This window comes from Phyllobates terribilis, unplaced genomic scaffold (assembly GCF_046119375.1).
Source record: "Phyllobates terribilis strain yellow unplaced genomic scaffold, ASM4611937v1 Scaffold_11__3_contigs__length_659146591, whole genome shotgun sequence".
NCBI classification, from domain to species: Eukaryota; Metazoa; Chordata; class Amphibia; order Anura; family Dendrobatidae; genus Phyllobates; species Phyllobates terribilis.
Genome location: NW_027362771.1, coordinates 398580335 through 398597526, shown reverse-complemented (window position 1 = coordinate 398597526; position 17192 = coordinate 398580335). Strand labels below are relative to the sequence as shown.

The 17192-nt window shown below is 42.6% G+C and overlaps 1 protein-coding gene across 1 annotated transcript in view; it reads left to right on the top strand.

The window, feature by feature from the left end:
* DMXL2 (Dmx like 2) overlaps positions 1–17192 on the top strand; it is a 152504-nt gene that overhangs the window by 64727 nt on the left and 70585 nt on the right. Inside the window, exons 8-11 of the mRNA XM_073654720.1 lie at positions 260–941; positions 4087–4208; positions 8534–8623; positions 11724–11841. Coding sequence (XP_073510821.1) covers positions 260–941; positions 4087–4208; positions 8534–8623; positions 11724–11841 — 1012 coding nt within the window. The remainder of the gene's footprint in view (positions 1–259; positions 942–4086; positions 4209–8533; positions 8624–11723; positions 11842–17192) is intronic.

Sequence of the window (17192 nt, the reverse complement as noted above, 5' to 3'; positions counted from 1 at the left end):
TTTTGAAATGTGGAATGGAAGCGCCCAGTTGTCTGTTTATTCCTAAATTTGTGTAACTAATAACAGAGGGGACTACATAAGGCAATATTCTAAGAAAAAGCGCTCCAGAATTGTTATTTCATGGAGTATAGAAACATTTGCTAAGACAAACAAGTCAGAATGACAGATCTCGTTTAATTAAAATAGTGTAATGTTTAGGAAAATGAAGCCTACAATACGTGTTTATTGCTAGCTGATGATTTCTGCGCTCTGTTTTCAGGTTTCCTTTTCTTCCCGGATACCGGTTGCTTTTCCGTCCGGAGATGCTAGCTCGCTTAGCAAAAACATAATGATGTATGCGTGTACTACCTCTGCCAAGGAAGCTGCTTCTGCTCTTCTGCAGAAAACCTTGATGACAAGTGACATAACTGTAAACCCTCTGAATGCTCTTCCAAGTGGAGTCAGTATGGCATCAACAGTCATGATGGTTTCAAAGCATATTGATGGGTCATTGAATCAATGGGCTGTGACCTTTGCAAATAAGTCTGCTTTTTCATCAGTGCTCACAGTGTCACATAAATTTCGGTATTGTGGCCACAGATTCCACTTGAATGATTTGGCATGTCACTCTGTACTTCCTTTGCTGCTGACTTCATCTCACCATAATGTGCTGATGACTCCGGACTCTGATGGGAATCCATGGGAAACAGAACATGCCGGTAAAGTATTGGATCCTAAACCTTTAAAAGGTTTCCCCAAGCAACATTTTAGAAATGCAGCTACACAAACTTTTCACGACCCAAATGCAATTTACAGTGAACTTATATTGTGGCGAGTTGATCCAATCGGACCCTTATCATACAGTGGGGGAGTTTCTGAACTAGCCCGAATTAACTCTCTTCGTACATCTGCCTTTTGTAACGTGGCATGGCTTCCAACACTTATACCAAGTTATTGTTTAGGTGAGTGAATTAAATATTTCTTGTGATTTCTTCTGTGCTGTATTCTATACAGGTAAACACTCGTTTGACAAGAAGAATGGAAGCACACAGTTTTAAATTTTTTCCTAAATATATGTGAGCACAAACAACTGAACTTTACCAGGCAAAGTTTTAAGGAAATGAGCATGTGTTCTTTAGTTGCATCCAAGACCGATAATGGCAAGTCATCTAGGCTTGGAAAAGGGTGTCCAAGATCTCTTTTGGAGGCCCTTATCTGCAATCTTCTTAAAATGGAACTGTACTTTCAAGAAACTTTGCACAATAATAAGGAACTTTGATATAGCTCATCACAGAAATCCGCTTCCTTACTGACTTATCGGTCTCTTCTTCCCCTGCCTCCTGAAGTTGGCATCCACTGTGAAAAAAACAGCTCAATTCCATCTTGTTCAAAAAAGACAGATTGCAGCCTCTGCAATCTCACTGTGGTGTCATGTGATACAGTACTCTATGGAGAGGGGAAACGTGAGGGTTAAGGAGCATGGAGAAGAAACGGGCAGAGGGAAACCTAGAAAGATAGTTTTGAGCTCTCTGAAAAGACCTTTAACTTGAGTGTTGATTTACATCGGCAGCTCAGTACTGCTGTATAATATTCTCCATGTTGCTGTTGCTTGCCTCTTTGTGCTAAAAAAAAATTGAAAAAAAAGCAGAAATCCCTTTCTGTTGTGTGTAAGAGAGAGTTCACAACAGTTCGTCTTCTTTCATCGGTTCTCAGTGGATTGCAAACCAAAAGAAAATGCAGAGAGAAAAACCAGTGAAAATACCGGATCCAAGTCAATCTTGCAGTTTTGATATTGGTTATTGGAGCTTTTTTAGACTTTAATTTCCTGTTGTGTCAGGAAAGAACACACGTTCATTAACTTAATAAACCGCTTTTGACCCTATTTTTTTGTATTGAAACATCTAATAAGCATATGCCAAGGTCCCTGTGAAGGGAGGGGAAGCAGGGTCATTTGGAACATCGCCTATCGTGATTGGTGGATTCTGTGTTATCAGCTATATATAGAGGTGTTACCTGTCATTGTAATCCTGCCTCTGATGATGAGGAGCCTGCTGAGAATTCGTCCTGGAAAGACAGGAATTACGAACCTAAAACAGTCCCAGTGGCCATTGTGAAAATTGTTTTCAAATACAGAGAGTAATATTAAAAAAAAAAAACATACTACAAAAATCTGATTTAAACAATAGGTCATTGATGATAATCTTCCTTTAATTCCTGAAGATATTCTGTATCACCGTGTAGAGATGTGATTTAGCTACCATTAATCAGCCATTTCAAGAGTAGTTATAATATTTTCCATCTAATGGAAAAGAGGACTAAAGCAACCAAATACTTCATTTAGTAATTTTCACTGCTGTCTGTTTTGTCAGAAATACTAGTGAAATGTGAGAATAAAGAAGACCTTCACTTGTCTAACGAACTGTCTAAAGAGACATTCCCTGACATTTACCCATAAAACTGTCAGCAGAAACAGGTTTCACAACAATGTCTGCTACCAGGCTGCAGGTAAACGATAGAAAAACTGGAGTCTTATTTTCCTTTAAGGGATTGTCCCACAAACAAAAGTATATTTTAATCAATAGATCTTGGAATAATAATAACTTCCACAATTGGATGTGTTTAAATAAGATGTCCCTGTGCTGAGATAATCTTATAAATGTGCTCCTGCTGTGTACTGTGTAATGGCTGTGTCTGACTGTGCAGGAACATGGTCTGATCATACCACAGCTCCTGGGCAGGGGAGGAAGAAAAAGAGAGGATACAGACAGGACAGCACAGGATCACAGCTGATTCTTTTTGTGAGGCAAAACATTTCCCTGACTGTTTTTTAAACAAAGTTTTACTTCAAAGAAAGAATCATTTGTCACCTCACGGTGTAATGTGTGTAATAGTTTTTTTTTTCTCCTCCCCTACCTAGGAGCTGTGGTATGATCAGACCGTGTTCCTGTACAGTCAGACACAGCCATTACACAGTACACAGCAGGAGCACATTTATAAGATTATCTCAGCACGGGGACATTTTATTTAAACACATCCAATTGTGGAAGTTATTATTATTCCAAGATCTATTGATTAAAATATACTTTTGTACGTGGGAAACCCCCTTTAAGTATTCTATACACTAAAAATAAGCCTCATCGGGGTACAAAGAAGTAAGACTGACAATAATAGACAAAGGGCCTGATGCATCAATACCAGTATTGTCAGGCTGGTCTGTGCTGGAGTCAGACTCTCCTGTTACATGACTTGAGCATACTTCTTGAGTTTATTAGAAGTATTCATGCAAAGCCTAAAGCCCCCGTCTCACATAGCGAGATCGCTAGCGAGATCGCTGCTGTGTCACGGCTTTGGTGACGCAACAGCGACCTCACCAGCGATGTCGCTATGTGTGACACTTTGCAGCGATCAGGCCCCTGCTGTGAGGTCGCTGAAAGCTGCAAAGTGTCCTGGACCATTTTTTGGTCGTTGCCCTCCCGCTGGTCAGCACACATCGCTGTGTGTGACCAGCGATCAAGCTGGTAACCATGATAAACATCGAGTTACTAGGGGCACACGCGCACCTAGTAACCCGTTGTTTATCGTGGTTATGAGCCTGCTAAAGTGAGCGGTAACCTTCCGCTCACCATAGCAGAGTGGTAACCATGATAAACAACGGATTACTAGGAGCGCGTGTGCCCCTAGTAACCCGATGTTTATCATGGTTACGAGCCTGCTAAAGTGAGCGGTAACCTCCCGCTCACCGTAGCAGAGTGGTAACCATGATAAACAATGGGTTACTAGGGGCACGTGTGCCCCTAGTAACCCGCTGTTTATCATGGTTACCAGCCTGCTCCTGCTTCAGCAGGCTGGTAACCAGGAGCAGGACATCATTGAAAGATTCTTTCCATGATGTCGCTGCTCCCCTGATCGTTGGTGAGCCTGCCTGTTTGACAGCTCACCAGCGACCACATAGCGATGCAGCAACGATCCCTGACAGGTCGTATCGTTGTCGGGATTGTTGCAGCGTCGCTAAGTGTGACGGGGCCTTAAGAGGTTCTGCATCAACAGTCTGTCAGGGTTTCCACCATTGCTCTATGAATTATCTGTCCCATACCTTTTCTTTTTCAGGCACATATTGTAACTCGGCCAGTGCCTGCTTTGTGGCCTCTGATGGGACAAACTTGAGGCTGTATCAAGCAGTGGTTGATGCCCGGAAGTTATTGGATGAACTCTCAGATCCTGAATCATCTGTAAGTTTTAGATTGTATGTTCTGCGTAAGAAATTTGTGTTCAGACCATTGATTACAGCCAAGCTTTTTATCAAAAGTTATTATGGAACTAATTACTGCAATGTTTTATGACGTTAGTGAATCTTTGCAAGCAAGAACTGTTCTAGTTCTATAGCTTCTCTCTAAATTTTGCTATTTGGAGAAGAAAAGTTGATGTAAAAAAAATGTGTTCTGAGGGGTTTTAAATTGCTACCTTAATGCGATAAAGAAGTAACTAGTAACTGCTACCTTAATGTGTTAAAGAAGACCCGCTACCTCTCCTGACACATCTATTACAGTAAATACTTATGCTCTCCATGAAACAATCATTTTGGAGCATCCTTTTTCAACTATTTAGCATTGTCGTTCCTCTGTTATTCCTGAAAAAGCTGAATTTGTAACAACTGGGAGTTACCATTCTTCATGTCACTACGAATTGTAAAATGTATTTGTACGTTTCCAGGAGAAATCATCAAGGAATGGCACAGTCCAGAGTTGTAAATTACTATGATCTACAATTGCTATTTTGTTGGCAAGTCAAATATTTAGTAAACAATATACAGATATAGTGGTTTGTACATTTTATACTTTCACTTAACTTTATTATTATTCTTTTTTTAAATCTAATAATTTTTAATACCACAAGTGATTTTTTTTTTTATCAGCTTTTTAAATACATTTAACGTTTAGTAATAGACTTTAAAGAGAACCCATCACCTCTTAGTTAAAGTAAACCTGACAGCTGATACCTGCTCCCCAATCCATGGGCAGCAAGTATCCGGCACTGGCTGTATAACATCAGTCAGATATGTTAGACTCTGAAACGCTGCAAAATTTCAGAAAAAAGCATACTTTGATAGCTGCTGGGGACCGAGCAGCACTGAAGACTAGTCGGCTAGGCGGGTCCCCAGCTGATTCTCTTCACCCCCTCTCCTCCACAATGCTGCCTTGAATTGACAGGTCTCTGCCTATATGTGCAAAGTCAAAGACTAAGGAGGAAGAATAATGGTCATAAGCACATGAGCGTGAGATATGTATTAGAACTTTATTAGTTAAAAAGATAGAAAAACATGGAAATGGGCAAAACTGTGAAAAAACAGTGACCGATACAAACAGGAGAGGACATCACATATAATGCATATGGTAACATAAGGGCAATAGAGAGGTAATTGTAACGAGTCACAACGCAAACCCCTCAATCAGTCCTCGCCTGCTGGAATGGCCCCAGCCCTGATACATGTTTTGGCGATGAACCTTCATCTTCAACCCTCAGATGAAGACTCATCGGCAAAACACGTCGGGACATGCGCCATTCCAGCAAGAGAGGACTGTTTGATGCGTTTGTGCCTTGTTACATTTACCATTACCATTCTATTAGCTATATATGTGTATATAAGTGATGCCCTCCCTGCTGTCCCCCTTTTTTCACTGTTGTGCCCATTTTCCTGTTTTTTATCTTTCTAGCTAATAAAGTTTTGGTATATATCACATATTCATGGGCTTATAACCATTATTCTTCCTCCTTAGTCTTTGGCATTTGTTTTTGGTCTAGACCCATATTAAAATAAAAAAAACACTCCCATCAAAGTTTTTATCCTCTTAATATATTGCAATCATCATATTATATAGCACTGTGTACTTACAATTGCTCATTTTGCCTTTCTACCCAGATAATTCTTCTGTTTTCCATTAGGTCTATGAAACCACTTGATTAAAAACTGACAAGCTGAATCTTTCTAAGCTCTATGTAAAAACAGGATGTTAATTTTCCCTGAATGAGTCATACCCCCTCTTCAACTCCTGACCCAGCTGCTCCACTCCTCCTCTCTGACAGGGACATTGCAGAGAGTAGAATTCTAGTGTCCACTCATGCAGGGAAAAGAGCTTTGCGCTTATTGGGGTCAACTTATGTTGTAGACGCCAGTCTTGCTGAAGGGCTCTCTGGAGTATGATGCACCTAACTCACACACCACTTGATGAATTAGACACATCTCTTAACTGACATGCATTTCCACCAGAAATATATTCCAGTCATGAATTTGACAAGCTAATGCAGCCAGTGTCACAAGTCACAATATTTTTGCCCAGTTGGCAAAAATATTGTGACTTGTGACACTGGCTATATCTGTTATATATGCTAAATATTCGGGTGGAAGAAAGGCGATTCCGGCACCTAAACAGGAAAGGGTTCTTTACAGTCAGAGCAGTTGGACTGTGGAATACCCTACCACAATAAGTAGTGATGGCAGACACTATAACAGCTTTCAAAGAAGGGCTGGACGATTTCCTCAATACACAAAACATTGTGGTTTACAGTTAAATTAGACAAAATGTTACACCTATAGTAGTAAATTTAGTACGATAATAGTAATTGCATAACTAGCATCATAATTAGGTTTGATCCAGGGTTCTAGGACTGATCGCCTTTTCTCGGGGCCAAGAAGGAAATTTTCCCCATGATGCAAATTGGCTGAATGTGTCCTGGGGTTTTTGCCGCCTTATGGATCAACAGATTCAGGTATAGGTATTTTAGTAATACCATTAATAGTCATAAGAGTAATACAAAATATAAAACTAATTAAAAATTATAAACTGGTTCATTTTTAATTGTAATAGTGCAGCAATAATAAAAATGGTAATAATACATTTGTGAGACCTAGTCCCAGTAAGTTAGTGTAGTGTTAGTGTAGGGAGTACAGTTGGTGGAGAAAGGTTGAACTGGATGGACCTAGGTCTTTATTCAACCTACATTACTATGGTCTGTCGGTATATACACACCTTTTCTGGAAGGCTACAGAGGCTGCAACACCATTATGCGCTAACCAAACAACACCATGAAGACAAAGAAGATTTTCAAACAAGTCAGGGAAAAAGTTGTTGAAGTACAAGTCAGAGTTGGGTTATAAAAAAAAAAAAAAAAAAAATTCCAATCTTTGATGATCCCCTGAAGCACCATCAAATCCATTATCATCAAATGGAAAGAACATGGTACCACAACAAACCTGCCAAGAGAGGACCACCTTCCAAAACTCTGAGCCCAGGCAAGGAGGGCATTAATCAGAGAGGCAGCACAGAGACCAAAGGTAACCCTGAAGGAGCTGCAGAGTTCCCAAGCAGAGACTGGACGATCTGTCCATACGGCCACAATAAGCCGTACTCTCCATAGAAGTGGCGTTTATGGAAGAGTGGCCAGAAAAAAATGTCTTTACTTATACACAAAAACTGTGAGGCTCATTTTGAATTTGACAAAAGACATGTCGGAAATTCCTCAAATGTATGGAGGGAGGTGCTGTGGTCAGATGAGACCAAAATTGAATTCTTTGGCCACCAAGGTAAACTGTCTGGAGCCAAGCTAACATAGCCCATCACCCCAAGAACACCATCCCCACAGTGAAATATGGTGGCGGCAGCATCATGCTTTGTGGACTTTTTTCGTCAGAAGGAACAGGGAAAATGGTCTGTGTTGAGGGGAAGATGGATGGTACAAAATACAGGGATATTCTTGAGCAAAACCTGTTTCAGTCTGTCAGTGACTTGAGACTGGGACAGAGGTTCACCTTCCAACAAGACAATGACTCAAAGCATACTGCTAAAGCAGCACTTGAGTGGTTTAAAGGGAAACCTGTAAATGTTTTGTTGGAGTGGCCTAGTCAAAGCCCAGACCTTAATCCAATTGAGAATTTGTGGTGAAGATTGCTGTTCACTATAGGAAACCATCTAACTTGAAGGAGCTGGAGAAGTTTTGCCTTGAGGAATGGGTAAAAGTCCCAGTGGCAAGAAGTAGAAAGCTCATAGAGACTTATCCAAAGTGACTTGCAATTGTCATTGTTGCAAAAGGAGGCTCTGCAAAGTACTGACCTTAGGGGGTGAATAGTTATACACAATGAAGTTTTCAGTTATTTTGTCCTATTTTGTTGTTTGCGTCACATGTAGTATGCTGGTAATCCGTACATCGGTAATAGTCTTAGCGGCCCACTGCAGGTGCAGGCATGTGGTCTTCTAACCAGGGTACAACAGCCGGTAGCATCTCTGGTAACAACGTGCAGTGGATCGGAGGGCTGGCATGTGACGTCGCTCGCTCAGAGCTCCGGATGCCTGTCTGCTCATTAGTTACACAAAGATTTTTACTTTAATTGCTGACTATACGGTCTGGTCTTGATACCTTTAATTTTCGCAGGTTTCATATCTGACCGCCAGCGACTTCTTAGTATGACTTGGGGCGCTAGTGTATGTGTTTTTGTGACACTGCTGTGTAATGTGATCCTCTTTTGTATTACTACATATTCATTTTTTTTTTTTTTTTTTAGAAACTAATTGGTGAAGTGTTTAACATCGTCAGCCAGCAATCTACAGCGCGCCCAGGCTGCATTATTGAGCTTGATGCAATAACTAGTAAAGTAAGTAGTTCCTTTACAAGTATGGTGTGTTTGTTTAAAAGTGACATTGAGAGAACCTTACTATTCTTCACCCAGACCCACACCTTGAATTTTCAGTTTTTAGGAAGTGTTCTCCCAATAAGGGACACGAAGGACCTCCATACATCTCTTTTTTTTCCCCTTACTGTCGGGGTTCCTCAAGGATCAGTCCTAGTTCCCCTGCTCTTCTCCTTATATACTTGGACAAACAAACAGTAGATTTGGTTTTCAGTACCATCTCTATGCCGATGAAACACAACTATACATCTCTTCTACTGACATCACGCCTGCATTATTACAAAATACCAGTGATTGTCTTTCTGCGGTCTCTAACATCATGTCCTTCCTCTGTCTGAAACTGAACCTGTCAAAAACTGAACTCCTTTTGTTTCCTCCCTCCTTTAACCAATCTATTCCCAATATTGCTATTTCCGTGTGTAGCTCCACCATTACTCCCCAGTAACATGCCCACTGTCTTGAGGTCTTACTTGATTCAGATCTTTCATTCACTTCCTACATTCGATCACTCGCTCGCTCGCTCATATCATCGCACCTCAAAAACATTTCTAGAATTTGACCTTTTCTTACCTTTGAGTTTGCGAAAACTCTTAGGCTATGTGCCCACGATGCAGAAATGCTCAGGATTTTTCCTGAGCGTTTCTGCATCTCCCTGGCAGAAAAAACGCATGTGGATTTTACATGCGTTTTTCCTTCCAGGGACAAGCGGAAGTGAAGCATTCTTCACATGCATTTCCGCATGCGGGTTAACAAGTGCTTTCCAAGCGATTTTAGCATCACTTGGAAAGTGCTTGACAACTTGGTCACACTGTATAAATCCATGCAAACGGCTTGAATTTATATAGTGTGACCGAAAGAATGTTAAAAAATTAAAAATAAATATGTACTTACCTTCTGATGGCCCGCAGTGTGCCTGTGTCTGCTTGCCAGCAACTCGCGGTACACTGAAAGGACCTGCCGACGTCAGCGTCACGTGACCTTTCACATGACTAAATGACGTCATGGCAGGTCCTTGAGTCCACCGTGATCTGCCAGCAAACCAGTACAAAGACACCGGAGACCATCAGAAGGTAAATATAATATTTATTTTTTATTCTATTCTTTTACAGGTAGTATGGTACCCGGGTCCGGAGGAGAGTCTCCTCCTCTCCAGAACCGGGTACCATCCGCACATTGAAACGCTTGGATTCCGCATCTGCAGATGCAGTGATGCGGAATCCAAGCATTCCAATGCAAGTCAATGGCGGCGAAAACGCAGCGCTTCCGCAAAATAATTGGTAGTGCTGCGTTTTTTTCCGCAGTGATAATCCGCAGCGGAAATTTCCTCAGCATGTGCACAGCACATGCGGATTATCATTGGGGAACATGAGAGACCTTCTACGAAGCGTTTATTAAGCGTTTCTGCAGCAGAATTGCCGCTGCGGAAACGCTTTAACGCATCGTGGGCACACAGCCTTAGTGTCACTCTTATTTATTCTCGTCTGGACTATTTGGAACTTTCTACAAATTGGTCTCACTCTTACCAAACTCTCCCCTCTCCAATCCGTCCTGACAGCAGTAGCCAGGATCATATTCCTTGCCAACCGCTACACCGATGCCTCTTCCCTGTGCCAGTCATTGCACTGGTTACCCATCCGCTACAGAGTTCAATATAAACTCATCACTCTCACCCATAAATCGCTCCACGCTTCAGCACCACCTTACATCTCCTTTCTCGTCTCAGTCTGCCCATGTCCTCCGTTCTGCTAATGACCTAAGATGAACATCCTCAATAATCCGGACGTCCCACTCCCGTCTCCAAAACTTCTCACATGCTGCACCAATTAGCACTACCCAGGACACTTTGATTAATCCCCAATACCCACAGTTTTAAGCATGCCCTAAAAACACATTTCTTTAGATTGACCTATCGCTTCACCACACTTATCTAACTATCCCTGTTCTTCCCATACAAAATCTCCTTCCAAATCAGGACCCTTATATCATCTGTTCACACAGCCTCATGCACTTGATATCCCTCTGTTTCTGTACCTGTACACATATCGGTTGGTGACTGGTTCATTCATTATTATGTGATTACCGTATTTATTACATTGATGGGTGACCGTACAATACAAGCAATTGTTATGATCCACCTTTCATGTCTCCCCCATTTCCTCATAGATTGTAAGCTTGCGAGCAGGGCCCTCACTCCTCCTGGTATCTGATTTATGTGATTATTGTTATTCTGTAATGTCTTTTATTATCTGTACAATTCCCCTCTAAAATGTAAAGTGCTGCGGAATATGTTGGCGCTATAGAAATAAAAATTATTATTATTATATGTTGGCTGAATGATGGTTCAGGCGACCGCAATTTCTCCCTACTCCCCCATACACAGGAAGGCTTGGCTAGCTTCCTTGCAGTATACATTGAAGTCCTCCTTGCATTTTACAGCAGGGGCCCTAACTACACTTTACAGCAGGGATCCACCTTAGCTTGGACTCGCTGACTGATGTGCAGCTAGTAAATATTGTAAAGTGCTGGATATTGTATGTGGTATATGAATATGGTGTTTAGTGACACCTTGGTCTGGCCTGCAGATGCTAACTCTCTCATAGGATTTCTTGTCTGTAAAGATTGCACATGTTCAGTCCTCTAAGGGTATGTGCACACGGTGCGGATTTGCTGCGGTTTTGACGCTGCAGATTTCTGCACCTTTTCCGCACCTAATATGCAAATTAGGTTACTTGCGGTTTTGCCGCATGCTTTTTTTGATGCGGTTTTTATGCATGCCTTTTTCATGTCTTCATGTTGAAATTAGAGAATAGTTTTTTTTAAACAAACTTTATTGATCATCATGTAGCGTTTTTGTGTGCCTTTCCGCTGCGGAAACTCACATAAAACATACGTGTGTTTTTTACGCATGCGGATTTTCCTCATCTAATGCACGTCTATGGGGAAAATGCACATTTCTAGAAATCCCATCCACTATGCTGTAACATCTGGACGCTGCAGCAAATCCGCACTGTGTGCACATACCCTGATATTGATTGAGCTCTCCTCCATTTAATTACATTTACAGTGTGGATCACGGACTCAGCTGCTTCACGTGTTTCAAGAAGACTTTATTTTGGGATACAAGCCACACAAAGATGAAGTCAAAGTAAAGGAACCCGAGGTTTTCTTTCAGCCATCACAAGGTTGGGCTTTAAATCAGTTTATTTATTTGTTCCTCATCTAGAAAGAACTAACATTTTGATTCCTATTGACCCCTGACATGTTTATTTTCCGTTTTTCCGTTTTCATTTTTTTTTTCTTCTTCTTCTTCCCAAAGCCATAACTTTTTTCTTTTTCCATTGATATAGTTGTATGATGGCTTGTTTTTTTGCGAGACAAGTTATACTTTTAAATGACACCATTCATTTTATCATGTGTTGTACTGAAAAGGAGGGGAAAAAATTCCAAGTGCAGAGAAATTGTGAAAAAAGTGCAATTCCACAATTTTTTTTTTTTTTCTATTTACCATGTTAACTATATGGTAAAAATGACCGGGCAATATGATTCTGCAGGTCAGTATGATTACAGAGATAATATGTATAATTTTTTTTTATTATTTAAAATGCGAAAAAAAAATGAATAAATTTGATTTAAAAAAATAAAAAAAACTGCCATTTTGTGAGACCTGTACAGTTTTCAATTTTTGGTCGATGGGGCTTGCTTGTTTGCACCCTGAGTTGACGTTATAATTTTTGGCATAGGTAGGATGTTTTGATGGCCTCTTATTACATTTTTTTTGCAGTGTTGCAGTGGCCAAAAAAAATATATATTTTTTTTCTCATGTTGTTTACCACTATGACATCATGTGTCCACTTCAACATGAAAAAATTGGTGAATGGTCCCCTTTAATATATCCCAGAAAATATCAAGTCCAAAATGTAGATTTTTTTTGGTAAGCTGCTCTGGAAGACTAAAAGTACCAGTGAGAGCTGTTTTACTTTTTATCTTTGCGTGCGTACAATGGTGGTGAGTAGTGTTGAGCCACCCCCGTAGTGTTCGGGTTCGGTTCGGTTCGTCGAACACCGGGATGTTCGAGGAACTGTTCGTCGAACTGTTCGTCGAACACCTTAGAACACCGTCGAACACCGTTAAAACCAATGGCAGGCAAACAAAAACACATAGAAACACATAGAAAACACCTGCAAAGGTGTCCAAAAGCTGACAAACTGCTCAGAAGACACTCTGTTTAAAAAAGCCGGCCGGCAAATTCAGCAGCGGCATACACCGGTACCCGACAATTTAGACAAGAAGGAATAGAGCATCACACATAGATTAGATAGATAGAAACATGTCAGTCACACATATAAGAAGCACAGTGACAGTGTTGGTTACTGCATTTGTCATTTAGTGTAAAGGATTTATTAAAAAAAATATTAGTGTTTTCATGCACCGTCTCTTTAAAAAAGCCGGCCGGCAATTCAGCATCTGTACCCGACAATTTAGAACAGAAAGAATAGAGCTTCACACATAGATTAGATAGATAGAAACATGTCAGTCACATATATAATAAGTACAGTGATAGTGTTGCTTACTGTACTTGTCATTTAGTGTAAAGGATTTATTTAAAAAAATAATAGTGTTTTCATGCACTGTCTCTTTAAAAAAGCCGGCCGGCAATTCAGCAGCGGTACCCGACAATTTAGAACAGAAAGATAGAGCATCACACATAGATTAGATAGATAGAAACATGTCAGTCACATATATATGAAGTACAGTGATAGTGTTGGTTACTGTACTTGTCATTTAGTATTAAAATAAAGGATTTATTATTAAAAAAATTGGCGTGGGGTTCCCCTTAATTTTAGGCTCTAGCGGAGGTTAAGCAGACGGCTGGGGCAGATGTTTGAAGCCTGGGAAGGGGGTAATACCCACGGAGCTTCCCAGGCTACTAATATCAGCCCCCAGCTGAATACATAGCCTTTACTAGCTATTAAAATGGGGGACCCCCCCAAAAAAATGACGTGGGGTCCCCCCTAATTTAATAGCTAGCAAAGGCTAGGCAGACAGCTGAGGGCTGATATTAATAGCCCAGGAAGGGAGCCATGAATATTGGCCCCCTCCCAGGCTAGAAACACCAGCCGTCAGCCGCCCCAGAAATGGCGCATTCATAGGATGCGCCAATTCTGGCACTTAGCCTCGCTCTTCCACGCTGCCCTGGTGCGGTGGCAGGGGGTAATAGGGTTGGGGTTGATGTCAGCTTATAATGCCAGCTGACATCAAGCCCAGGTTAGTAATGGAGAGGCGTCTATAAGACACCCCCATTACTAACCCCATAGTCAAAGTTAAAAAAAACACAAACACCCAGAATAAAGTCCTTTAATTGAAATAAAGACACAATCCTTTATTGTTCTAAATTAAACCATACTTACCGTCACGCCCATTCCAGCTGAAGCCAACGATCTCCTGCAATAAAAGAAAAATAATAAAGCAACCTCATCCTTACCTTTCCATGGTTCCCACGACAGCTTCAGCTCTGCTACATCGAGATGACAGGCTGGACCGCAGCAGAACGCCGCCATCCAGCCTGTCATCCCGCAGACACTGAGAAGCGCAGGCTTGCTTGCGCTGCTCAGCGTCTCTCTGTGACGACATCCAGATGAGCCGAGTTCATGTCCAATGAACTCGGCTCACCTCATGCACGTCACTGACAGCGTGGGAAAATTCTCACGCTGAAGCGCTGATTGCAGGAGAATTTTCCCACGCTGTCAGTGACGTGCAGGAGGTGAGCTGAGTTCATTGGACATGAACTCGGCTCATCTGGATGTCGTCACAGAGAGACGCTGAGCAGCGCAAGCAAGCCTGCGCTTCTCAGTGTCTGCGGGATGACAGACTGGATGGCAGCGTTCTGCTGCGGTCCAGCCAGTCATCTCGATGTAGCAGAGCTGAAGCTGTCGTGGGAACCATGGAAAGGTAAGGATGAGGTTGGTTTATTATTTTTCTTTTATTTCAGGAGATCGTTGGCTTCAGCTGGAATGGGCGTGATGGTAAGTATGGTTTAATTTAGAACAATAAAAAATTGTGTCTTTATTTCAATTAAAGGACTTTATTCTGGGTGTTGTGTTTTTTTTAAATACTTTACTAGAAATTCATGGCGGTCATGTCTAATACTGGCGTGACCCCATGAATTTTGGGCTTGGGGCCAGCTGATAATACCAAGCTGGCCCTAACCCCTTTATTACCCAGTGAGCCACCGCACCAGGGCCCTGGATGAGTTGGGTACAGCGCCAGAAGATGGCGCTTCTATGAACGCGCCATTTTCCGGGGCGGCTGCGGACTGCAATTTGTAGCGGGGGGGGGGCCCAGAAAGCTTGGGCCTCCCTGCGCTGCAGATTCCAGCCCCCAGCTGCCTAGTTGTACCTGGCTGGACACAAAAATAGGGCGAAGCCCCACGTACTTTTTTTTTAATTATTTCATGAATTTCATGAAATAATTAAGAAAAAAAGGCCTTCCCTATATTGTTGTGTCCGGCCAGGTACAAATAGGCAGCTGGTGGTTGGGGGCAGCCCATTCCTGCCTGCTGTACCTGGCTGGACACAAATATAGTGCGAAGCCCCACTTCAATTTTTTTTAATTATTTCATGAAATTCATGAAATAATTAAGAAAAAAAGGGCTTCCCTATATTGTTGTGTCCGGCCAGGTACAAATAGGCAGCTGGTGGATGGGGGCAGCCCGTTCCTGCCTGCTGTACCTGGCTGGACACAAATATAGTGCGAAGCCCCACTTCAATTTTTTTAAATTATTTCAGGAAATTCATGAAATAATTAAAAAAAAAGTACGTGGGGCTTCGCCCTATTTTTGTGTCCAGCCAGGTACAACTAGGCAGCTGGGGGCTGGAATCTGCAGCGCAGGGAGGCCCAAGCTTTCTGGGCCCCCCCCCGCTACAAATTGCAGTCCGCAGCCACCCCGGAAAATGGCGCGTTCATAGAAGCGCCATCTTCTGGCGCTGTACCCAACTCATCCAGGGCCCTGGTGCGGTGGCTCACTGGGTAATAAAGGGGTTAGGGCCAGCTTGGCATTATCAGCTGGCCCTAAGCCCGAAATTCATGGGGTCACGCCAATATTAGACATGACCACCATGAATTTCTAGTAAAGTATTTAAAAAAAACACAACACCCAGAAAAAAGTCCTTTAATTGAAATAAACACACAATTCTTTATTGTTCTAAATTAAACCATACTTACCATCACGCCCATTCCAGCTGAAGCCAACGATCTCCTGAAATAAAAGAAAAATAATAAACCAACCTCATCCTTACCTCTCCATGGTTCCCACGACAGCTTCAGCTCTGCTACATCGAGATGACTGGCTGGACCGCAGCAGAACGCTGCCATCCAGTCTGTCATCCCGCAAACACTGAGAAGCGCAGGCATGCTTGCGCTCCTCACTGTCTCGCTGTGACGGCATCCAGATGAGCCGAGGTCATGTCCAATGAACTCGGCTCACCTCATGCACGTCACTGACAGCGTGGGAAAATTCTCCTGCACTCAGCGCTTCAGCGTGGGAGAATTCTCACACTGAAGCGCTGAGTGCAGGAGAATTCTCCCACGCTGTCAGTGACGTGCAGGAGGTGAGCTGAGTTCATTGGACATGAGCTCACCTTATGCACGTCACTGACAGCGTGGGAAAATTCTCCTGCACTCAGCGCTTCAGCGTGGGAGAATTCTCACGCTGAAGCGCTGAGTGCAGGAGAATTCTCCCACGCTGTCAGTGAAGTGCAGGAGGTGAGCTGAGTTCATTGGACATGAGCTCACCTTATGCACGTCACTGACAGCGTGGGAGAATTCTCCTGCACTCACCGCTTCAGCGTGAGAATTTTCCCACGCTGTCAGTGACGTGCATGAGGTGAGCCGAGTTCATTGGACATGAACTCGGCTCATCTGGATGTCGTCACAGAGAGACGCTGAGCAGCGCAAGCAAGCCTGCGCTTCTCAGTGTCTGCGGGATGAGAGGCTGGATGGCAGCGTTCTGCTGCGGTCCAGCCTGTCATCTCGATGTAGCAGAGCTGAAGCTGTCGCGGGAACCATGGAAAGGTAAGGATGAGGTTGCTTTATTATTTTTCTTTTATTGCAGGAGATCGTTGGCTTCAGCTGGAATGGGCGTGACAGTAAGTATGGTTTAATTTAGAACAATAAAGGATTGTGTCTTTATTTCAATTAAAGGACTTTATTCTGGGTGTTTGTGTTTTTTTTAACTTTGACTATGGGGTTAGTAATGGGGGTGTCTTATAGACGCCTCTCCATTACTAACCTGGGCTTGATGTCAGCTGGCATTATAAGCTGACATCAACCCCAACCCTATTACCCCCTGCCACCGCACCAGGGCAGCGTGGAAGAGCGAGGCTAAGTGCCAGAATTGGCGCATCCTATGAATGCGCCATTTCTGGGGCGGCTGACGGCTGGTGTTTCTAGCCTGGGAGGGGGCCAATATTCATGGCTCCCTTCCTGGGCTATTAATATCAGCCCCCAGCTGTCTGCCTAGCCTTTGCTAGCTATT